The 18009-nt window shown below is 45.8% G+C and overlaps 1 protein-coding gene across 1 annotated transcript; it reads left to right on the top strand.

Moving 5' to 3' along the window:
• The first annotated feature begins 3103 nt into the window (after positions 1–3103).
• Positions 3104–18003, top strand: jazf1a (JAZF zinc finger 1a). The gene is made up of 5 exons (XM_070985304.1): positions 3104–3480; positions 10273–10345; positions 11706–11902; positions 13725–13894; positions 15091–18003. Exons 1-5 carry the CDS (start codon positions 3366–3368, stop codon positions 15265–15267), a joined length of 732 nt encoding a protein of 243 aa, XP_070841405.1. The 5' UTR covers positions 3104–3365; the 3' UTR covers positions 15268–18003.
• Positions 18004–18009: the final 6 nt, after the last annotated feature.

Raw genomic sequence — 18009 nt, 5'->3', positions numbered from 1 at the left:
ATGAAATTCCATTGGCCATACAACCTAACAGGAGGGACTTTGGCCATTCACATCTCCATGGAGTAATATCTCTGCCATGTTTGGTCAGGCTTTCCGGTGAGGGTTATAGTTGTGTTGTGGATGAAGTGCAAAATGGGACCCAACCCTACTGACTCATCATCCACCAATGGCATGAAGTATGCAAATTCTGGTAGCCACGGCAACGAGAAGAAACAGGAAGTTGTGATGATGTCACTGTGTTTTGAGCTCTTCCCCCATGTGCATGTGAATCACTGAGTTTTGTTTTCAGAAAAGATAAAGGATGTTTTACAGCACGTGTGTGTGTGTGTGTGTGTGTGTGTGTGCTGGTGAAGAGTGCGCAGTCACACTAAAAAGTGCATCAGGGCAGACAGGAAGTCTCTGGCTGGTGCTCCGGAGCAGACGATGCTACTGGGATTACAAATACCTCCATAACTCAGTGGCTATACCAGCCATTACCATCTGGCATCTTCACCCCAGCATGGTTTTTAACAGCCAGACTGGGAGCTTTAGCGAGCTGCCTGCTCAGAGCCTGATGTCACCTTGTTTGTAAAGATATGGCGCTGCAGGTCAAAGGTCGAACAAACTTACTGACCTCAGTCCCCATGTAGCATTATCCTCACTGCAGCCACATCACACATCTGGCTCTGTTGCCAAACCACCTCAGTTTGATACACGGTGGTTTGTGACTGTCTTTATCGGGGAGGTGCAGAGTAATGTGAGATTAATGAGCGACTTAAAAAGTAACTGGAAACAGATACTTTAAGCAGCATCTAAGTATACAAGTTACAGTCATCTGATTATGTAATGAGATGGTTGGAGTTAAATTTACATCCAACTGTGCCCTCGCATACAAATCCCCTCAAGAGCAGACTGCTGATGTGTGTATATGTGTGCATGTTTGTGTGTGTTATGATTTAGCGTGGGTCACATTGCACAAATGTATACACCTAAATTGTGCGTTGGACCGGTTGGACTATTTGTCTTCAGCTGAAAGGAGCTGATGATCAAGAAATCTGTGCTAGTTTGAAATCTGTCCCAAGCTGTTACATTGTGCACCACCCACAGATCTCAGATCAGATGATGTCACGCACCATAAACACTCTCAGTGTCTCTCCCTTTCTCTCTTGCACTTCGCAACACATGCTAGCACTTCTCATTTACGTAATGGCGTTGGGAGCTGCGTCACTGCCACAGTTCTGATACACCATGTGTGCGTAATGAGTGTGTTTATGTTGAGTGTGTGTCTACACGTTTGTGTGTAAGAGAGAACATCTGTGTTAGGACGATGAAGTCACTGAAGTTCTATACTGTACATGTGACTGTGGTGACTGTGATGTCATGTTGTTTGTGTGAGTGAATGTGTTTGTAACAGTTAGGACTTACTTGAGGAGGTGAATTGGAGTTTATTTGATGTTTCTGTGCGCATGTGTTGCATGCGGTCGGGTAGATAGAGGGCAGTCAGAAAAAGAGCGAGTGTGTTCCCAGGTCTAAGGCTGTTTGCTGAAGTCACTGGCCAGTGGTTTATGACAGGCCATTTTAACGCTCGATTAACAGGCCCAACACAGGCCAGCCGGCTCTGGTTAGCCAGCCCCAGTGATTTAAGGACATTCTCCCCTCTCTGGGAGCCACACACACACACACACACACACACACACACACACACACACACACACACACACACACACACACACACACACACACACACACACACACACACACACACTATACAGAGTCCTCTCCTCACCACTGAGCCATTAAAGGGTAACATTAATCCGTTAACTTTATGGATGTAATAGATGCTGTTGTCAATGGGTTATGTAACTGCTATAACTTAAAAATTGATACACAGATAGGCCTACATGTTGTACTATAACACCCCTTTCTATCAAATTATCTGGGTGACTTTGCCAGTGATGGAAAAGGAGCAACAACAATTTTAAATACCTCAGTGATTAACAGTGATTAAGGTCAAGCACCGACATGTTTTCTAAACACGTACAAAGTTGGATCTAGCCCGTCGCCTGGCAATAATTGAATAGATTCAGTTAAACAAAAAATAAATAAATTAATATAGCCAAGGCAAAGTATTTTGTATTGCACATTTCAAAGTGATTGCGTAAGGCATAAAAGACATTTTTGGACAGCAGGACACATTTTTTCTACAAAATAATGTGTGGAAAAATTGGAATCCAGAAACTATTCACCATGATGAGTATAAATAGAAGAATGTAGATTGTCAATATGTCCAGCTTACAACCAGCTGTTATTCTGGGCCTATGAAGCTGCCATGCCCGAACTTAGGTGACTCTGATCACCAGAAACTTGGTTCCTCTTCCAAACATCTATCCACACAGTACTTGCATGACTATTCAGGGCTGTTCATTGGCAACCTCTGAGATCCTAAAGGGGCTAACTGGCCCAAATTGACCATCAACTTAAGGACAAATGAACAGTATGTTACCTGCAATGGATGAATTTTCTGATTTGCATTCCCGATTAAAAAAAAAAATTGGGGTAAATACAGTCACTAATATATCAGATGAATTCACGTTAAATTTAATTTATTCTTCCATACAAGTTCTGGATGACCGTTTCATCGCTCAGTGTACAGTGCTCTGCCAAAGACTCAAATTTTTGTATATTTGCAGGCCGAACTGGAAAGCTCTGATGCTATTAAAGGCTGTTGCACTGTAAAAGGCAATATGCACACTGTATTGCAAATATACAGTGTATTACCTGTTATAGGTCATCAATATTTATACCAATTCCATCAAATACATCATTACACATGTCTGAATTCACTGATACCTATTGATTCCATAACTGACTCATTTGCAACTAATTAAGAGAGATATAACCGAAACATTTTGCTCAATCAATATAAACCAGATGTTCAATATCTGGAGAAAAAAAAAAAAAGTAGATCAGATTATGTTCAAAGTGTTACACACAAACTACACACTCTTTTCACTGTGTTTTACCTAAGCCTGTATGTTTCTGTGATTTGTACTTAACGCATGCAAATGAGCTAAAATCTAACTCTGATTTCTCCAAGTGTGTCTGATGTCATCCATAATGTCACAGACAGCCACGGGGGCACGGATCCCAACAGGTAGGCAGGCCGTGACGTAGGCTGCCACCAGCCAGCCCTACCCCCTTCCCCACCCCCACCGTCCCGTCTGCCTCCCAGCTGCGTCCGCCGCTGTCCTGTCTGGCCGCCCGGTGTCTGCTCCGCCGCTCCGCGCTCTGCGGCGCTCCCACCCCGACCCCGAAGACTCTCCTCGCTCACCACCCCGGCTCCCAGACCCCCCTCTCCACCCGGTGAATGCACCAGCGCCGAAAACATGACGGGCATCGCCGCCGCTTCTTTCTTCTCTAATTCCTGCAGGTTCGGGGGCTGCGGTCTCCAGTTCGAGTCTCTCGCCGAGCTCATCGTCCACATCGAGGACAATCACATCGGTGAGTCGAGCCAGAGGGGGAGACGGAGCTAGGCAGCTAGCTGGTATTAGCTAGCCTCCTAGCTAGTTAGCCGAACGCACGTAGGCTCAGCTTTGCATTCCGCTATTCCTGCTGCTCTCTCGCCGTCGAGGCTCGTCGGAGTGCGACTTATTCGGCAGCACGACTTGAATTCTTTAAAAAAAAAAAAAAACGCCGCTTCTGTGTGAAATAAGCGGCCGGCTTGTTTTGTCTTGCATTTGCCGTGATAGTTACCTTTTGCAGCGGTAAGTCGACTGAGAGGGCCGCGTAGGTCTCATAGGTGTAACTAGCATTCCGACCAGGCAGCGGTGTCTCGGCTAACATCGCAGAGGAGCCCGTGTTTACGTCTCCGGGCCTGATGCAGAGCAGCCGGGGCTCTTCTCACACCGTCTGTGTCCTGATCTGCCGTGTCGCTTTTTTCACCTCAGCGCACCCAGACATCACCTTTTGTAACGCTTTCAGATTATGTCGGCGTCACTTCATTATCGTTTTACGCCTTAATACTTCAATCGAGTGGGGGCAGACGTTCAGTGAGATGATTTTATTTTCTTCTACATGCACAAGTTACAACTTGTTGCACCGCTTATTAGGTTTTCATCGGGCAGTAAACCCTTCGATAACTGTCAGCTAGCATATCAAGACTCACTATCACCTCACCCTCCATTAACATTAGACAGTCAAATGCCATAGGAAGTGAAGTTCTTTAACTTATTGCTAACTAACTTTAACTAACTAATAAAGACACAAGTAGTGCTTTAAAAAAAAGTGCTACCTGTGGTAATTCATGCATTTATCAACTTACGTGTCAATGCATATAATAAAAATAGCCTCTCAAGAGAACTGGATAGATATCATGCTTTAATTGCACTAACTAATGACTTCCCGCAGAAATGCCTGACATGCACGCAGGCACAGTTAATTAAATCTTTGGAAAAGTCTGGTTTTGATGATATGAGAGGGTGAAAAAACATTGAGATGCACTGTAATTAGTACCCTGCAATGTAATGCATGTTAAATATTTAACACTATTTGATGCACAGTCCACATGCTCGCATCTGCTTAAGCACTAAATAATACACCTGTGATCCAGCACAGCAAATTAAAGTCTGAATCCCCAAACACTCAATAATCTGTGACAAAGTTGATGTGGACTGATCGTTATTTGTGGCATGTATCCGTCCTCGGGAGGCTTTTTGTAGTGGGTGAGGCAGTGGGGTGAGGGGGTAGAATGGATGCTTCATTGAGCCAGTCTCCATGGCAACCGGCTGTCTCTGAAGGGGTTGGGGGCTGTATATTGGCTGAGTTATTGCACACCTGCTGTCTCAAAAACAAAGAGCGCTCCCGAGCAGCCAGCTGTGGTGAGGACGGCCCGCGCGTGACGTCAGGTCACACGTGGAGCCGGACTGATGAGCTGAGGTTTCACAGCGGGGGTGAAGTGTTCCTGCGGGTGTGTTTGTGGGTGAGGAGGAAAGTGGAGCGGTGTGGGTGGTGGTGTTGTGGACCGCTCTTCGTCCTGCCATATACCCCGTTTGAAAATTAACCAAAAGGGGAGGGTGAAATCATCACTTGCCATTTTATTGTTACCTGCAGACCGCCGTGTCTCCCCAAAACCATGTGAGCAAATTAAAGGATACAAACTGACACGAATGCTTGAATAGATTTAGTCTATTTTGGCTGCACAGCCCAAACCCCTCAGACACTGATATATGCCCCATCTGGCTCTTTGACCTTTGACCCCAACCGTCAGCTGAGCAGAATGGTGCTTTACCAGTCAGATCACTTGGATTAATGAGCCGCCCCTCTGCTTGCTTCTGCTGGTCATCTGCAGCTTCAAGATCACACATAGCCTAATCAATACTGCTCTCAGATCAGTTACCACGGGGATAAGTGTGACAGATGGAGGGAATTGAGGTGAGAGTGTGGGAGAAGAGGAGGGGGGAGGATGGGTACTGGCGCTCAGCTTCGACTCCCCCCTTGGAGTTTTGAAATAGAGCTGGAGTGTGAGATCAACAGTCAATGGAGAGATAAGTGAACCTCCTCCTTGATCCTCCGAGCTCCTTCACACGAGACGTCAGATAAGCCGTTTGAGGCTCTGCAGATAACAGATTGGCGTGATTGTGCAAACAGATTCTGAAAAAGCAGGCACTCGCAATAAATCAGATAATGCGGAGGTGACAACAGGCTTGTGCTGTCAGACATAAATAGCGGTGAGAAGTGAGTCAGTGGGTCTCAGGTCAAGGTGCAGAAATCAGTGCAGGCCTGTGCTCAGACATGTGGTCATTACTGTAGACTGTGCTGCCCTCTTGTGGTAGGACATCCTATGTGCCGCATAGCCCCCTCAAAAAAATGTCTACTTTGCGTTCTGCCTCTGGTTTGGTCCCCTGTGCGCCTAATTTGAAGCACACAGTAGCCGGCAGCAAACAGACCAGATGAGCCTGTTGGGATCTTTTCCATGAGAAAATCAGATAATATGTGGGTGTTCAGTGCTGACCTCATCCCAGAAGAAAGGACAGCAGCCTCCCTTAACATGCACGTACTGTTTAGATTACAGCTGAATGCAGGAAGAATGTGTCCGGTGAACTGTGTTTAGTGTGATGTTCGGTTGTTGACGAAGGCTTTGTGCGGTGACTCTAGGTAAGGTCTGAGGAATGTAATGATGTCAGGCTCGCCTGCCTGCGAGCACAGCAGGGCTGTACTGTGTTCTCACCTGCACAAGCACACACTTGCCTCTTACCTCACCACAGAGGAGCTGGGAGCGGGGGGGGGGGGGGGGGGGTCAGATAGAGATTAAAACCAAGGAAGATCTTTGAAAGAAAAGGTTAAGGAAGGCAAAATATGGGTGTGAGCGCAGGGGAATCCCAAATATCTCAGCTTTGTTTGGACAGAATTGTGTATAATATGTAATACTTGGGTTGACCTGACACGAGGAGTCATGTGTTGTAATGATGCGGGCTCTGCTGAAGCGTGCTGATAATTAACCGATTGTAACTTTTAAAGATGTAAATCATTCAGCCCACAGGCCAAGTTTGGCTCCATTATCTGCTCTGGCTCAAACAAAAGGCGAATGCAAACACAATATGGTGCAGCAGTTTTAACCTGTCTGTCATTAACAGGAAGGAAAACCCCGTCCCTGCTGTTGCTAGTTTTTTTGAATAATGATATAATTGCATAGCTTTGGAGGTATTGCCAGGATTTGTACTCGTTTTTGGATTTGTGTTTTTTATATGGTGCCTGTGGGACTGAGCAGCTTCTGAATGTGATTGTTTAATGGCTTTCAGGTGCAGTCGTGCTGACAGTGATCGTCAAAGCTGAAATGATTAGTCAGTTCATGGATGAGTTTCATAGGCACACGTTGAATCAGCAACTGCTTTGATAGATTTGCTGCTTTTCTTCATCTTACATTGTAGTAAAATGAGTAGCTTTGTGTTTCGGATGGCTGGTCAGAGAAAATGAGGCGCTCAAAGTTGTCCCCTTTAACTCAGGCAAACTGTTTTCAGACATTTCATAGACAGATTAAATCAGATCTGTGATGTATGACAGAGAGAAGCAACAAATCTGCTTAAGATATGATTTTATCAAGCATTTGCCCTGTCATGTAAGTCAGTATCAGAAAAGCCCCTTGTTAAGACCGTGAGGGTGATTTAAGCCATACAGTCCGATTGCTTCCCATCCTTCTTTGAGAGGTGTGACACGGGAAGGGGTGTGTGTTTGTGCTTGTGAGAGAGTGCGTTCACCATACTTCCCAAATGACCTGTCAGGGTGTAGCGGAGCAATTAGTGGACTGGCATCCCCAACTGGAAACTGCAAACCCTCTCCTTTCACGCTGCACACACAGTCACACAGTTTGCCTTTCGGAAGTCGCAGGGCCCGAGTGCCCCACCAAGCACTGGGAAGTGTAATTACAGAGAAGTTTGCCTCCCCCCCCTTACACCCATATCCCCCCTGCTCCTTCTCCTCCTCCTCCTCTCCCTCCATCCGGTTGCCTGCTGCTCTAGAAACACGTTAAAATGCTCTCTGTGGCTTAATTAGCAGTCTGCAACACAAGCCATGCATTCTTGGCCTGGTTTCAACACATAAGGCACAGCCCCTTACACATGTGCACATACATGTGGACTCACTCAGTGTGCGTTCAGCAGGGGGCAGCAGTGCACCGCTGGCCAGAGATGGATGTCTGCGTTGAAGTGAGCGAAGGCTGTTGATTGGTTTCTGCTTTTAATGACAGCAATGCCAATCAGGGAGATATTTATAGACCCCAGAGACCCTGAAAGGTCTCAGATGTGCAGCACACATGCACAGAAATGTGGATGGAGCACACACGCGGAGTAGGCTGCCCTTAATGCCCTGTGTAGGGAAAATGTAAAACTGGCTAATTGAATCAGTGAAAAGTGATGTTCATGTAGCTTACTGTGTGTACGTGTGTCTAAATGTGTGTGTGTGTAGAGGATCAGCAGTGTGTTAGCTTCCTGTCCTGCTAGGTGAGTGGAAGTCATAAAGCCAGTGAATGTTTACTGCAGCTCTCTCTCTCTCTCTCTCTCTCTCTCTCTCTCTCTCTCTCTCTCTCTCTCTCTCTCTCTCTCTCTCTCTCTGCACCTGGCTCGCTCCATTGCCACCGACACCCCTCCTCCCCCCCGTCTCTACTCACACATGCACACACTTACCTCATATCTGAGCTGCTTGTACATCCCAGGTTATTAACTCTGGCATTTTTTCTCCTGGAACTTGTTCTTTAATACCTGGCTGTGAGACATTTGCCGAAATGGCATTTAGCTGACTCCAGCTGACAGTACTTCTGTGTTCCATATACAGTTTGCCACTTTGGGAAATTGTAGCCTCCAGTTTTTGCTCTTTGCTGACCTTTCATAGACGCGGCACCAAGAACTGGAACGATATGTCGATTAGTCAGTCAACACAGTTAATCCGCAGCTGTTTTGATCATCAGTGTGGTGCTGGTTCCAGCTTCCAGGTTTTTATTCCTGTCTTTGTCATATAGCATAATAAGTTGAATATCTTTGACTTTTGAGCTGTTGGTTGGATTAAACAAGCATTTTTCGCAGCCTTTTTTGCAAAAATTAATCATTTAATTCAGAAAATAATGGGCTGAACTGATGACAGCAGTCAGTAGTGTTTGATATCTGACAGATGTTGCCTGAAGGAGTCAGTTTGTTGTGATTTTGTCATGATATGTGTTGTTTCTTTTCCTTTGCTTCTTGAGGGCTACATTGCAGTCAGATGATACACTACTTCAGTTGAGTTCAAGGAGCAATGAATACCCTTACACACATCCATATTTACTATTTTTCTTTGTCTTTTAAAATCCTCAGAGCACCTCAGTGGTCATTCCTAGTGTCACCACATTATATCACCATATAAAGTTACACAAAGATTCAAGCTCAGCGGAGGCCAGACTTCACTGTCATGTCTTGTGACACAGCCTTGTCAGTGATGTAGGTCCATGTGTGTATGTTTGTGTGTGTGTGTGTGTGTGTGTGTGTGTGTGTGTGTGTGTGTGTGTGTGTGTGTGTGTGTGTGTGTGTGTGTGTGTGCATGTGCGGAGACCTCTGGCCTCTATATCTGAGCAGCAGGTAGGATTATTAAGGCTCAGCTATAAAAGACTGTCAAAGACCTCCCCTGTGGACCACCTCAGATGCCTGTTTGTGTCTGTGTGTGTTCATGGATGCACGCCCCTGCTATCTTTTTTCCTCGGCTAGCCTTTTCAGTGTTTTTGCATTTAATCACATGTAAAGGAGGACTGCGGTCCGCACAGCAGCAGCGGCAGCAGTGCGCATTTTTTCGAGGTTGTTTTCGTGTTTGCTGGGCTCCTCGGTGTTCTCCCGCGCGGTGGGAAGTCTGCATTCTTTTTTAATTATGAGGTGTGAAAGCCTAAAAAAACCAAAGGGCTAAGAAGGCCAACACACAAACACACACACACTTGGGATTAGTTGGAAGGGAGCGTCCAGGAGTGTGTTGTTAATCGCTGCGCAGAGATGATCCAGTTCTTGGATCCGAATCGCGATACATCTGCTAGCCATTACGTATAAAGCTGCAATTATGCCCGCATGCACACACAGACACAGCCATGCACGCCATGGCCTGAGCTGAGTTTTTTGAGTGTGGCTCCCTCTGAATGTTCCCCTGTTGAACACTTGATGGCACTGCTACTGCACAGATGCACCCACCCACAGCGTTTTCATGCACACTTGCCCCTGTTTTCCAGGGGGGTGGGAGGTGGGGCTTTGAAGTTAACACTGCTTCCCTCAGGCAGTGGAAGTTGCCTACTGTAGTGTGACTGACTTAGCAACTCAACTGGAAAAAGCATGTGTCTGTGTGCGTTTGTGTGCATTTGGTGTAATACACTGTGTACATTCATCACGCCTCCAAGTCGCTCTTTCACTCACGGACAAATTTCGTCTATACCACATTCAGCCTCTGGCGATAATTAAGCAGCCTTGGGTCACTTTGGGAAGGCATTGGTAGTAAATTACTGAGGGCTTGGCGCTGGCGTAATAATGCGCCACTTATGAAAGTATCCGAAATCTATCTGCAGGCTCTCACATATTATGGAGTAATACAGAGAACGCAGTGTGAGAAACATCCAGTAATCTATCAGCCAGTCTGGCAGGAAGAATAGATGTATGAGTCAGCTAGTTGCTACGAATATTCCCACAACATTTTCCCTCCACAGAGAGCTGTGATTAATCTGCATGTCTCTCTCTCTCTCTCTCTCTCTCTCTCTCTCTCTCTCTCTCTCTCTCTCTCTCTCTCTCTCTCTCTCAGACACAGATCCACGGGTCCTGGAAAAGCAGGAACAACAGCAGCCCACTTATTTGGCCCTAAGTTACATCAACAGGTACACACCCACACACACACACACACACACACACACACCCACACACACGCACACACACACACACACACACACACAAAACCAAAGGTGTACGTCCAATAGGGGGCAGCATTGCTCCACCGGTGAAAGTCCGTGTTTTTGTGTGTGTGTGTGAGAGCGTGCACATGTGGCTTGCAGAGGGCAGCTCCAGTGACTGATGCCTTCCCATAGACACAGCAGTGACTCATCCGCAGACCAGCGCAGAAAACCACACAAGACAATCACTCCTGACTCCACGCGCTGCGAACGGCACAGCCAAAGGCGCCGTTTCAGGATTACGGCATGTGTGTTTTTGTGCGGTGAACCGATGTGTCACGTCCCACTTAATGCTCCATTAAATCACACCGAGACCCAACGTTGACAACGATAACGGTGAAACATAGAGGGCAAGAGAGGATGAGGTTTGTTTTCTGTGGTAACTGCTCGAGTGGCGAGGTTGTAAATGTCATCCGTATTCACTGTACAACGTTGTGATGACTGTATATTTAAAGGGGCAGTTCATTCAGCTCAGTTATGTCTTGTCAAACCTCAGACTTCCCTCTCATAGCTTACAGAAAAGCTATAATTAGACGAGATGAGACCTTAAATGCTCCCATGCTGGTCACAAATAACATGAGACAGAGAGAAAACATGAATAGAAGTCAGGTTTATAGAACATAACAGCAGATAGGCTTTATTAAAGTAGATTTCCAGTTAATCACAGCTGAACTGGGGCCTCATTTTGTGGTTTTGACCATCATTCCCGTCAGAATTGTAGTCACCAAGGATCTGGGGACTCAGCAACATCTGTTAAAATAAGTTGGGGCCGAAAACATCCGCAATCAGGCCATCAGACAGGTTTTTCAAGAAAGCAGAACTCATTTGGGAGGGAAGACAAAGGCGATTTGTAACATTAGTATCCAGACGGTCTGTTGTGAACATCCATTACAGCCTAAAGACTGACTTCCTGGTTCATTTTTGTCTTATTACACTTGCCGTAGTTGTATGTGCAGTTTTCCTGTGCAATAAGGGATTGTTCCTGACATCGTTTTTAGCTTTACTTCTAAATAATGTGGCTTTCTGGCATGTTTGCAACCCGTCCCTCTGCGCGTTTGTTGCCCCATCACACTTCTGTTGTAGCAGTGTGTGTGTGTTCCAAGATCTCAGCAGTTCCTTTGATCAGTGTAGCCTTTAACAGCCATCATAACACAAACAATGGCCAATGAAATTAACACCCAATAATTATCGGTTAAGTGATAAAGTTTGGCATTTCAGTAGGTTCGCTATGGTTCTCAGGTGGGAGGTTCGCTGGTAGATTATATTAGATCTTCTTGTGTTCCATCAGGTTCATGACGGATGCGGCACGCCGGGAGCAGGAGACCATGAAGAAGAAGGCCACTCCCAAACTGTCCCTGTCCATCACCAGCGGAGTGTCCAGGAACAGCACGGCCACGCCTCCTCGCCACACCAGCGGTAACCTGACGCCTCCCGTCACGCCCCCAATCACCCCCTCCTCCTCCTTCCGCAGCAGCACGCCCACAGGTACGACAGGTGTGTGTGTTGAAATGTGTGTTTGAGGCGAGGAAAGGCAGATTGCTTCCACTTGTCGAGTGAATGGAGGTGTTGAAACGGGCTAATGCAAATTAACCCCAGTGGCGGCAAACAAAAAACGCCTGCAATTAGGATTGCACCATCAGGAGCCCATTCGTCAAATTCAGACAGCGTACTGAGGAGCTAATGAAGATATTTGCAACATGAAAGGAATGCAGTTTATTTCATCGCAAATCAAAACATTACTAAAATATCTGCGCATCACTCACTTTTAACCATAAAAGTTATTTTGTAGTCAGTCGGATTTTTGGATGTTAATATTCATATTTCTTGAATCACAAAGAAAACTGACTTCCAGAGTGAAATGTGGAAGAGGCTCAAACCCCCAATCACTGTCTGCTGCTGTTTGTGTGTGTGTGTGTCTGTGTCTGTACCTGCATGTGTCTGCGTCTGCTGTTTGTGAGTTGGATTTGGTGGCCCCTGTAGTGAGCAGACCAGTCAACACTCTGCTAATTACATAGCAGCTGTCACGCTGTGTGTCTGCATGGGGCCGTGTGTTGCACAGCCCAGAAGCAGATGTCCAATTCCAGCCCAAATGGTTCCAAACGTAGTGTTAGGTCTGGGCCTATACACCAGCGCGGCTACACACACACACACACACACACACACACACACACACACACACACACACACTCACACACTCACACTCACATGCACACGCCTTCTTTCGACATGTGCCAGGGTGCCATCCATTTCCTCATGCTGAGGTGCAGCATTTCCTGTGAGATGGTTGGGGGTCAGTGGGCCTTTATGTATGTGTTTGTGTGTGTGTGTGTGTGTGTGCGCCTGAACATTTCAATAATGTGGTATGTGTGTGTGTGCATGCATGTGAGTGGAAAATGTTCTGCACTTAGCAAAGCACTTTTTCCAGGCTGAGCAATGGGGATCACTCCCACTTAATGATCTCTTTCTCAGTGCCAACCCCTGCGTTTTGACTCGCAGGCGCACATGTAAACACACATGCACACCACTGCTGCTTTGTGAGTGCAGTGATTTCAGTGACATGCGGGCTGCTAAAGAATACGCTAAGAGCAGAATATAGAGACAACTGTTGTTAATAATAATATCAATACTAACAATAGAAATCCTTATTTTATAGAGCGCCTTCCTAAACCCACGTTAACAAGCTGATCATCAGAACAGTGCTGGTGGAGTAATAAACAGATAAACCAATAACACTAATAAAACCAGTCAATAAAAATGAAGTAGAATCAGTAAATGCGCTCTGGTAAAAGGAGGTTTTAAGAAGAGATTTAACAGAAGTCGCCGATTCTGCCGGTTCTGGTTTCCTCAGGCAGCTCGCCCCATAGCTTCAGGGCTGTGGCTGCAAACACTCTGTCACCTGCAGTTTTCAGCCGCGCCTCAGGAGCAGATTAACAACCAATGCCCGAGGATGTCACGCTACGTTCTGGCTCATATGCGACTAAGAGGTCAGATGTATAGCGTGGAGAGAGGGAGCGCTTTGAAAGGCCGCAGAAAGATCCTAAAATCAAATGTAAAACATGCTGGGAGCCAGTGCGAGGAGGCTAAAGCAGAGCTGAGGTTAGAGGAGATGACAGCGTGTAAAATGCTGTCCGTGTCTTCAAATGATAAGATAGATTGTGTTAATGAAATATTTCAAAGAAAAAGTCACATATCATCTCTGTTTGTTAAATTCCCAAGTCATGATGCGCTTTTGGGTATGTTCCCATTCATATTTCATCGCGGATGACTAGCAGCTTTCTTGTTCTGTGTGTCTGCATTGTGCCTCCAGGCAGTGAGTATGATGAGGAGGAGGTAGACTACGAGGAGTCGGACAGCGATGAGTCGTGGACCACAGAAAGCGCCATCAGCTCTGAGTCCATCCTCAGCTCCATGTGCATGAACGGGGGAGAGGAGAAGCCGTTCGCCTGCCCCGTCCCCGGCTGCAAGAAGAGATACAAGGTACGGCTGTGCCAGAGTCGTTCCCAGGCGCTCAGGCTTTGCACACAAGCTTTCCACACTGGAGCTTTTGTCCGAGTATCACATGTCTGACAAAGTATTTGAAAAAGCACATTATAAATCCAGAATGTTGTGATTGGAAACAGGGATAAATATATCATGTATATTTGCTTTGGTTGAATTTTATTACAGTTTGTGACAAAACCCTCATTCAGCTTTTAGTGGCTGCTCTTTGACTAAATGACACTGTGGGAAAATTTCTCTCTTCTACCCTTTTTAGAGCAAAACAGTGACATGGGATAAAGCCACATTGATCGTTGGTCTGTTCACATGTGTTATTCAAACTGACTTCTCCGCCTGCCGTCTGGCGAGGTTTGATGGAGTTCTGACCCGCTGTGATGTAAAACTGTAAAGAGGGATTTCTCTAAAAACTTCACTTTAAAGATTTCTGTAGGATGATTATGTAGTAATTAGTAGTATCAGTTGTCAAAACTAAACAATATTGTGATCATTGAGTTGTAATCACACTATAGTGTCAAACACCAGAATTATAATGGATTCAGGCAAACCTTTCTCCAACAGTGACACAGCGCTAAAACCAAGTCAGATAGGTCTGGCTATGCTAGGCAAGTCTATAGGTAACAATATCTGCCCAACAGCACCACTAAGTTCACTAATTAACAAAAACCACAGAGGAAAAAATGAGGTGCTGGACCGTTCCATGGCCGGCTGCAGTGACTTCCTGGAGTCTCCACTCGTTGCCTGGTTTCCTTGAGTCTTGCTCTGACATAAGAATTAAAATTCTAACTTGTAAAAGGTGCTGGAAGGTGGATTTTCTTGTCTTTGGACAGAGCCAGGCTAGCTGTTTCCACCCATTTCCAGTCTTTATGCTAAGCTAAGCTAACCACCTTAGATGAGAGTTGGTTTAGCAGTGCTGTGTTCGGTTCAGGTGCGGACATGAGTCAGTAAGTCTGCAGTCTGGTATGAACACAGGTCAAACGTGGGGCTCGTGTGTAAAATTGTTGGTTTCTTTGTAGATAAAAGAGCTTGGTCTGTACCAGCTCTATATGGAAAGTGTCCTGAGACAACTTCTGTTGTGATTTGGCGCTATACAAATAAAATTGAAAATTGAAATTAAAATGTGTGCTCGCAACCCTTCTCCCCTTCCATAATGCAACTCCTCCTTCCCGTCTCTTCAGAACGTGAATGGTATCAAGTACCACGCCAAGAATGGCCACCGCACGCAGATCCGTGTGAGGAAACCCTTCAAGTGTCGCTGTGGCAAGAGCTACAAGACCTCGCAGGGCCTGAGGCACCACACCATCAACTTCCACCCGCCCGTCTCCACTGAGATCCTGCGCAAGATTCAAGGCTAGAGCCCGCGGCCCCACCAGCGAACTACCCCAAACATAGCCCTATCGTGACGCTCCTTACCCGACCCTTTTATACACACCCTTCACACTAAAGGAAGTGCATGCTTTAAGTTGTTCTCATTTACTTTTTTTTTCCATCTTTTTGTTCGTGTTATTTTTTTTATATCCATGTTATATCACTTGTATTTTTGAAAAAAAAAGGTATCTTTGTAGTATTTTTAATGTTGTACATTTGCACATTCGTATATGCTATCACGTTACTTTTTTCTATTGTTTGACTTACATAAGGTGCTAACTGTAAAAAACAACAGAAAGAAAAGACAAAAAAACAAATGGCGTGAAAGAAGAGAGGGGAAACGTAAAAGATGTGAAACAGGAAGTGCAAACGAGCCCCGCCCCTTCTCCTGCTCGCCTCTGAGTGGAATGAAGTTGACGCGTGCGCTGATCTGAGCTCAGCGCTCGTTACACTCCCCAACACCCCCGCTGAGCTTCAATCTGTGCCTTCGCAGCAACTTCTGGGGGTTAAGGTGCGAGAGTTAAGTTATACTTTAAATAGATATATTGATATATAAACAATAGATATGTATGTGTACATAAAAATATATAAAAGTATTCATGACCATATACATAAATAGTTACACTTTATTTTCAAGCTTTATTTTATATATTTCTGTCAGTGTTTTAGATAGTGTTCTTTTCTTTGAATCAGTAAGTGTTCCTTTTGTTCCTTGTTTGCTGAGATGGCCAGTTTTGTCACCTCAGAGGTTGAAGTCAAACAGCTGGCTGACTTTTGGTTCGGAGAGTCAGGTTGTCTCTCGCCGCATCCTCGAGGTCAAGAGCCGACGCGCCTTTCAGTTCAACACTCCTCTGAATCTCGTGCGATGTTTCACTGTCGTTCGGGAAGGGACGCTCAGCGCTGAACGTACTAGGACACGGCCCAGGCCAGTAATCCATACCTTAAAGTTGTCGTCCCCACAGAAAGCCATCTATGTCTTTCATATCTCCAGTGTTTCCTCATTCCGAGTGCCAGAGCTGTGCTCCAGAGACTTAGCCGTGAAAGCAGGTTAAGCGTCATACTGTATTCCAGTTGCCAAGATCTTAGTTGTTTTGTTTTTCCATGATTGTTGCCAACAGCTCTCCACTGCCAAACATTGACCATACCATGTGCCTGATGGGGGGGGTTGGGGTGGGGGGGTGGGATGTAGGGAGTTGTAATGGTTTCACCCTGGAGGTCGCCAAACGCGTGGCAGTGATTTCTTCTTCATTGCGCCTCCTAAACGTGCGGATGAGCGGATGTACATCGACAGAATGTTTTCGTGCATGCTTTCTGTGTCGTAACAGGAGAAACGACGTGTGAGAGGAGCCGGTGGATTTGTATTTCAAAGAGATTAGCATCTACAACCTGTCATTTGTGCGTGTGTGTTGTAGACAGGAGCATTCCAGGTCACTGTATGTATGTGTGTGTGTGTGTGTGTGTGTGTGTGTGAGTGTGTTTTTCAGCAGTGTCATCAGCCTGTAGAGTGTTACTGTGTTCTGTGTTTCAGTGCTCGGGTCTGTCGTGTTTTCCGCGCCAGGCCGCCGGTTTGACTCCTGCGGAGCAGGACGGCTGGCCGGCCGCCTGGCAGCATTGCTTCATGTAGTGTAGCGGCAGCCACCTTGTCCCACTGACTGGGATTTCATCATTCATTGCCTCAAGAAAAACAAGAGCGGTGCGGTGAAGCACCGCGAGCCAAGACACACAGATTTGTGACATCATTTCTCTCATTGTGCACGACGTTTTTTTTTTATTCTGTGGAAGGCTCGAAGCATGGGCTGTTTCTATTTTGTTTATGTGATGGGTACAGCGACCTCTGACATGCACACACCCTCCTGTCCTCCAAGCTGCTGTTGCCATGGAAACCACTGTGTTAGCGTGGCAAAGAGACCTGTTTTTGACCTGTTGTGATAATGCTTCATTTTCCACATTGTCTTTGCAAGGCAGGTACCAGATTTTGTTCTCTGGTATTTCTTTTTTTAACCTCTTAAATGAAAGTATTATTTAAACCCCCATATTTCTTAATTTCCTGTTCTTATTTTAGGAATTACCATGCGCCTTTACTGTAATCGCAATGCCTTTAAGTAGTGTGCTACCTGACAAATAAGCACAAATGTGGCCGGAAAGACATCCACGTCTATGTCGAAGCACCAAGAAGTGGGCCAAGATCTCTAAAATCCTGATATCAGTTTCAACATCTTTGGACTTACTACCCTGAAAGCAACCCTGAGATAATGGTGTGTGTGATAGAAAAGCTTCAAGGCTGGGATCAGAGCAGAGCCGAAGACAGACGGAGACTGAGAGTCTCCCGTCAGGAGCTCTGTCAAACACTCGTAAAACCATCCCCACTTCACGGACACCATGGCGATAGTTTCAGCTTAACACCTGGGCCAATTGCAGTATTAGACATATGGGAGAGGGGGAGCGGAGGCTGTGTGCAGGAGGAGGAGATGAGGGAGGGGTTTCAGTATACCGTGTACAGTGAATGTATTGTAATGTGTGTCCGTTTGTCAAGTGCTTTTAAATTATATTTTCGTATGTAACGTGGAGACCGATGTTTCCTTTTTGTATGGGGGGACAACAGGTTCTGAGCAGAGTAACTTGTAAATGATGTCAAACTGTCTTTCTATATAAAAGAGAAGCTGCTTCAATGTAAACAGGAAATGACTGAAAAAAAAAAAGAAAAATAAAGCAAAATGTTCGGTAGCTCG

This window comes from Chaetodon trifascialis, chromosome 17 (assembly GCF_039877785.1).
Source record: "Chaetodon trifascialis isolate fChaTrf1 chromosome 17, fChaTrf1.hap1, whole genome shotgun sequence".
In the NCBI taxonomy this organism is placed as follows: Eukaryota; Metazoa; Chordata; class Actinopteri; order Chaetodontiformes; family Chaetodontidae; genus Chaetodon; species Chaetodon trifascialis.
Note: the sequence above shows the minus strand (reverse complement) of the source record. Positions and strands in the feature narration are given on the sequence as shown.

Excerpts from the sequence above, each read along its gene's own strand:
- jazf1a (XM_070985304.1), top strand. The coding sequence starts at position 3,366 with ATGACGGGCATCGCCGCCGCTTCTTTCTTCTCTAATTCCTGCAGGTTC. Across the intron at positions 3,481-10,272 it reads CATCGAGGACAATCACATCG|ACACAGATCCACGGGTCCTG; the intron begins GTGAGTCGAGCC and ends TCTCTCTCTCAG. Across the intron at positions 11,903-13,724 it reads CCGCAGCAGCACGCCCACAG|GCAGTGAGTATGATGAGGAG; the intron begins GTACGACAGGTG and ends TTGTGCCTCCAG.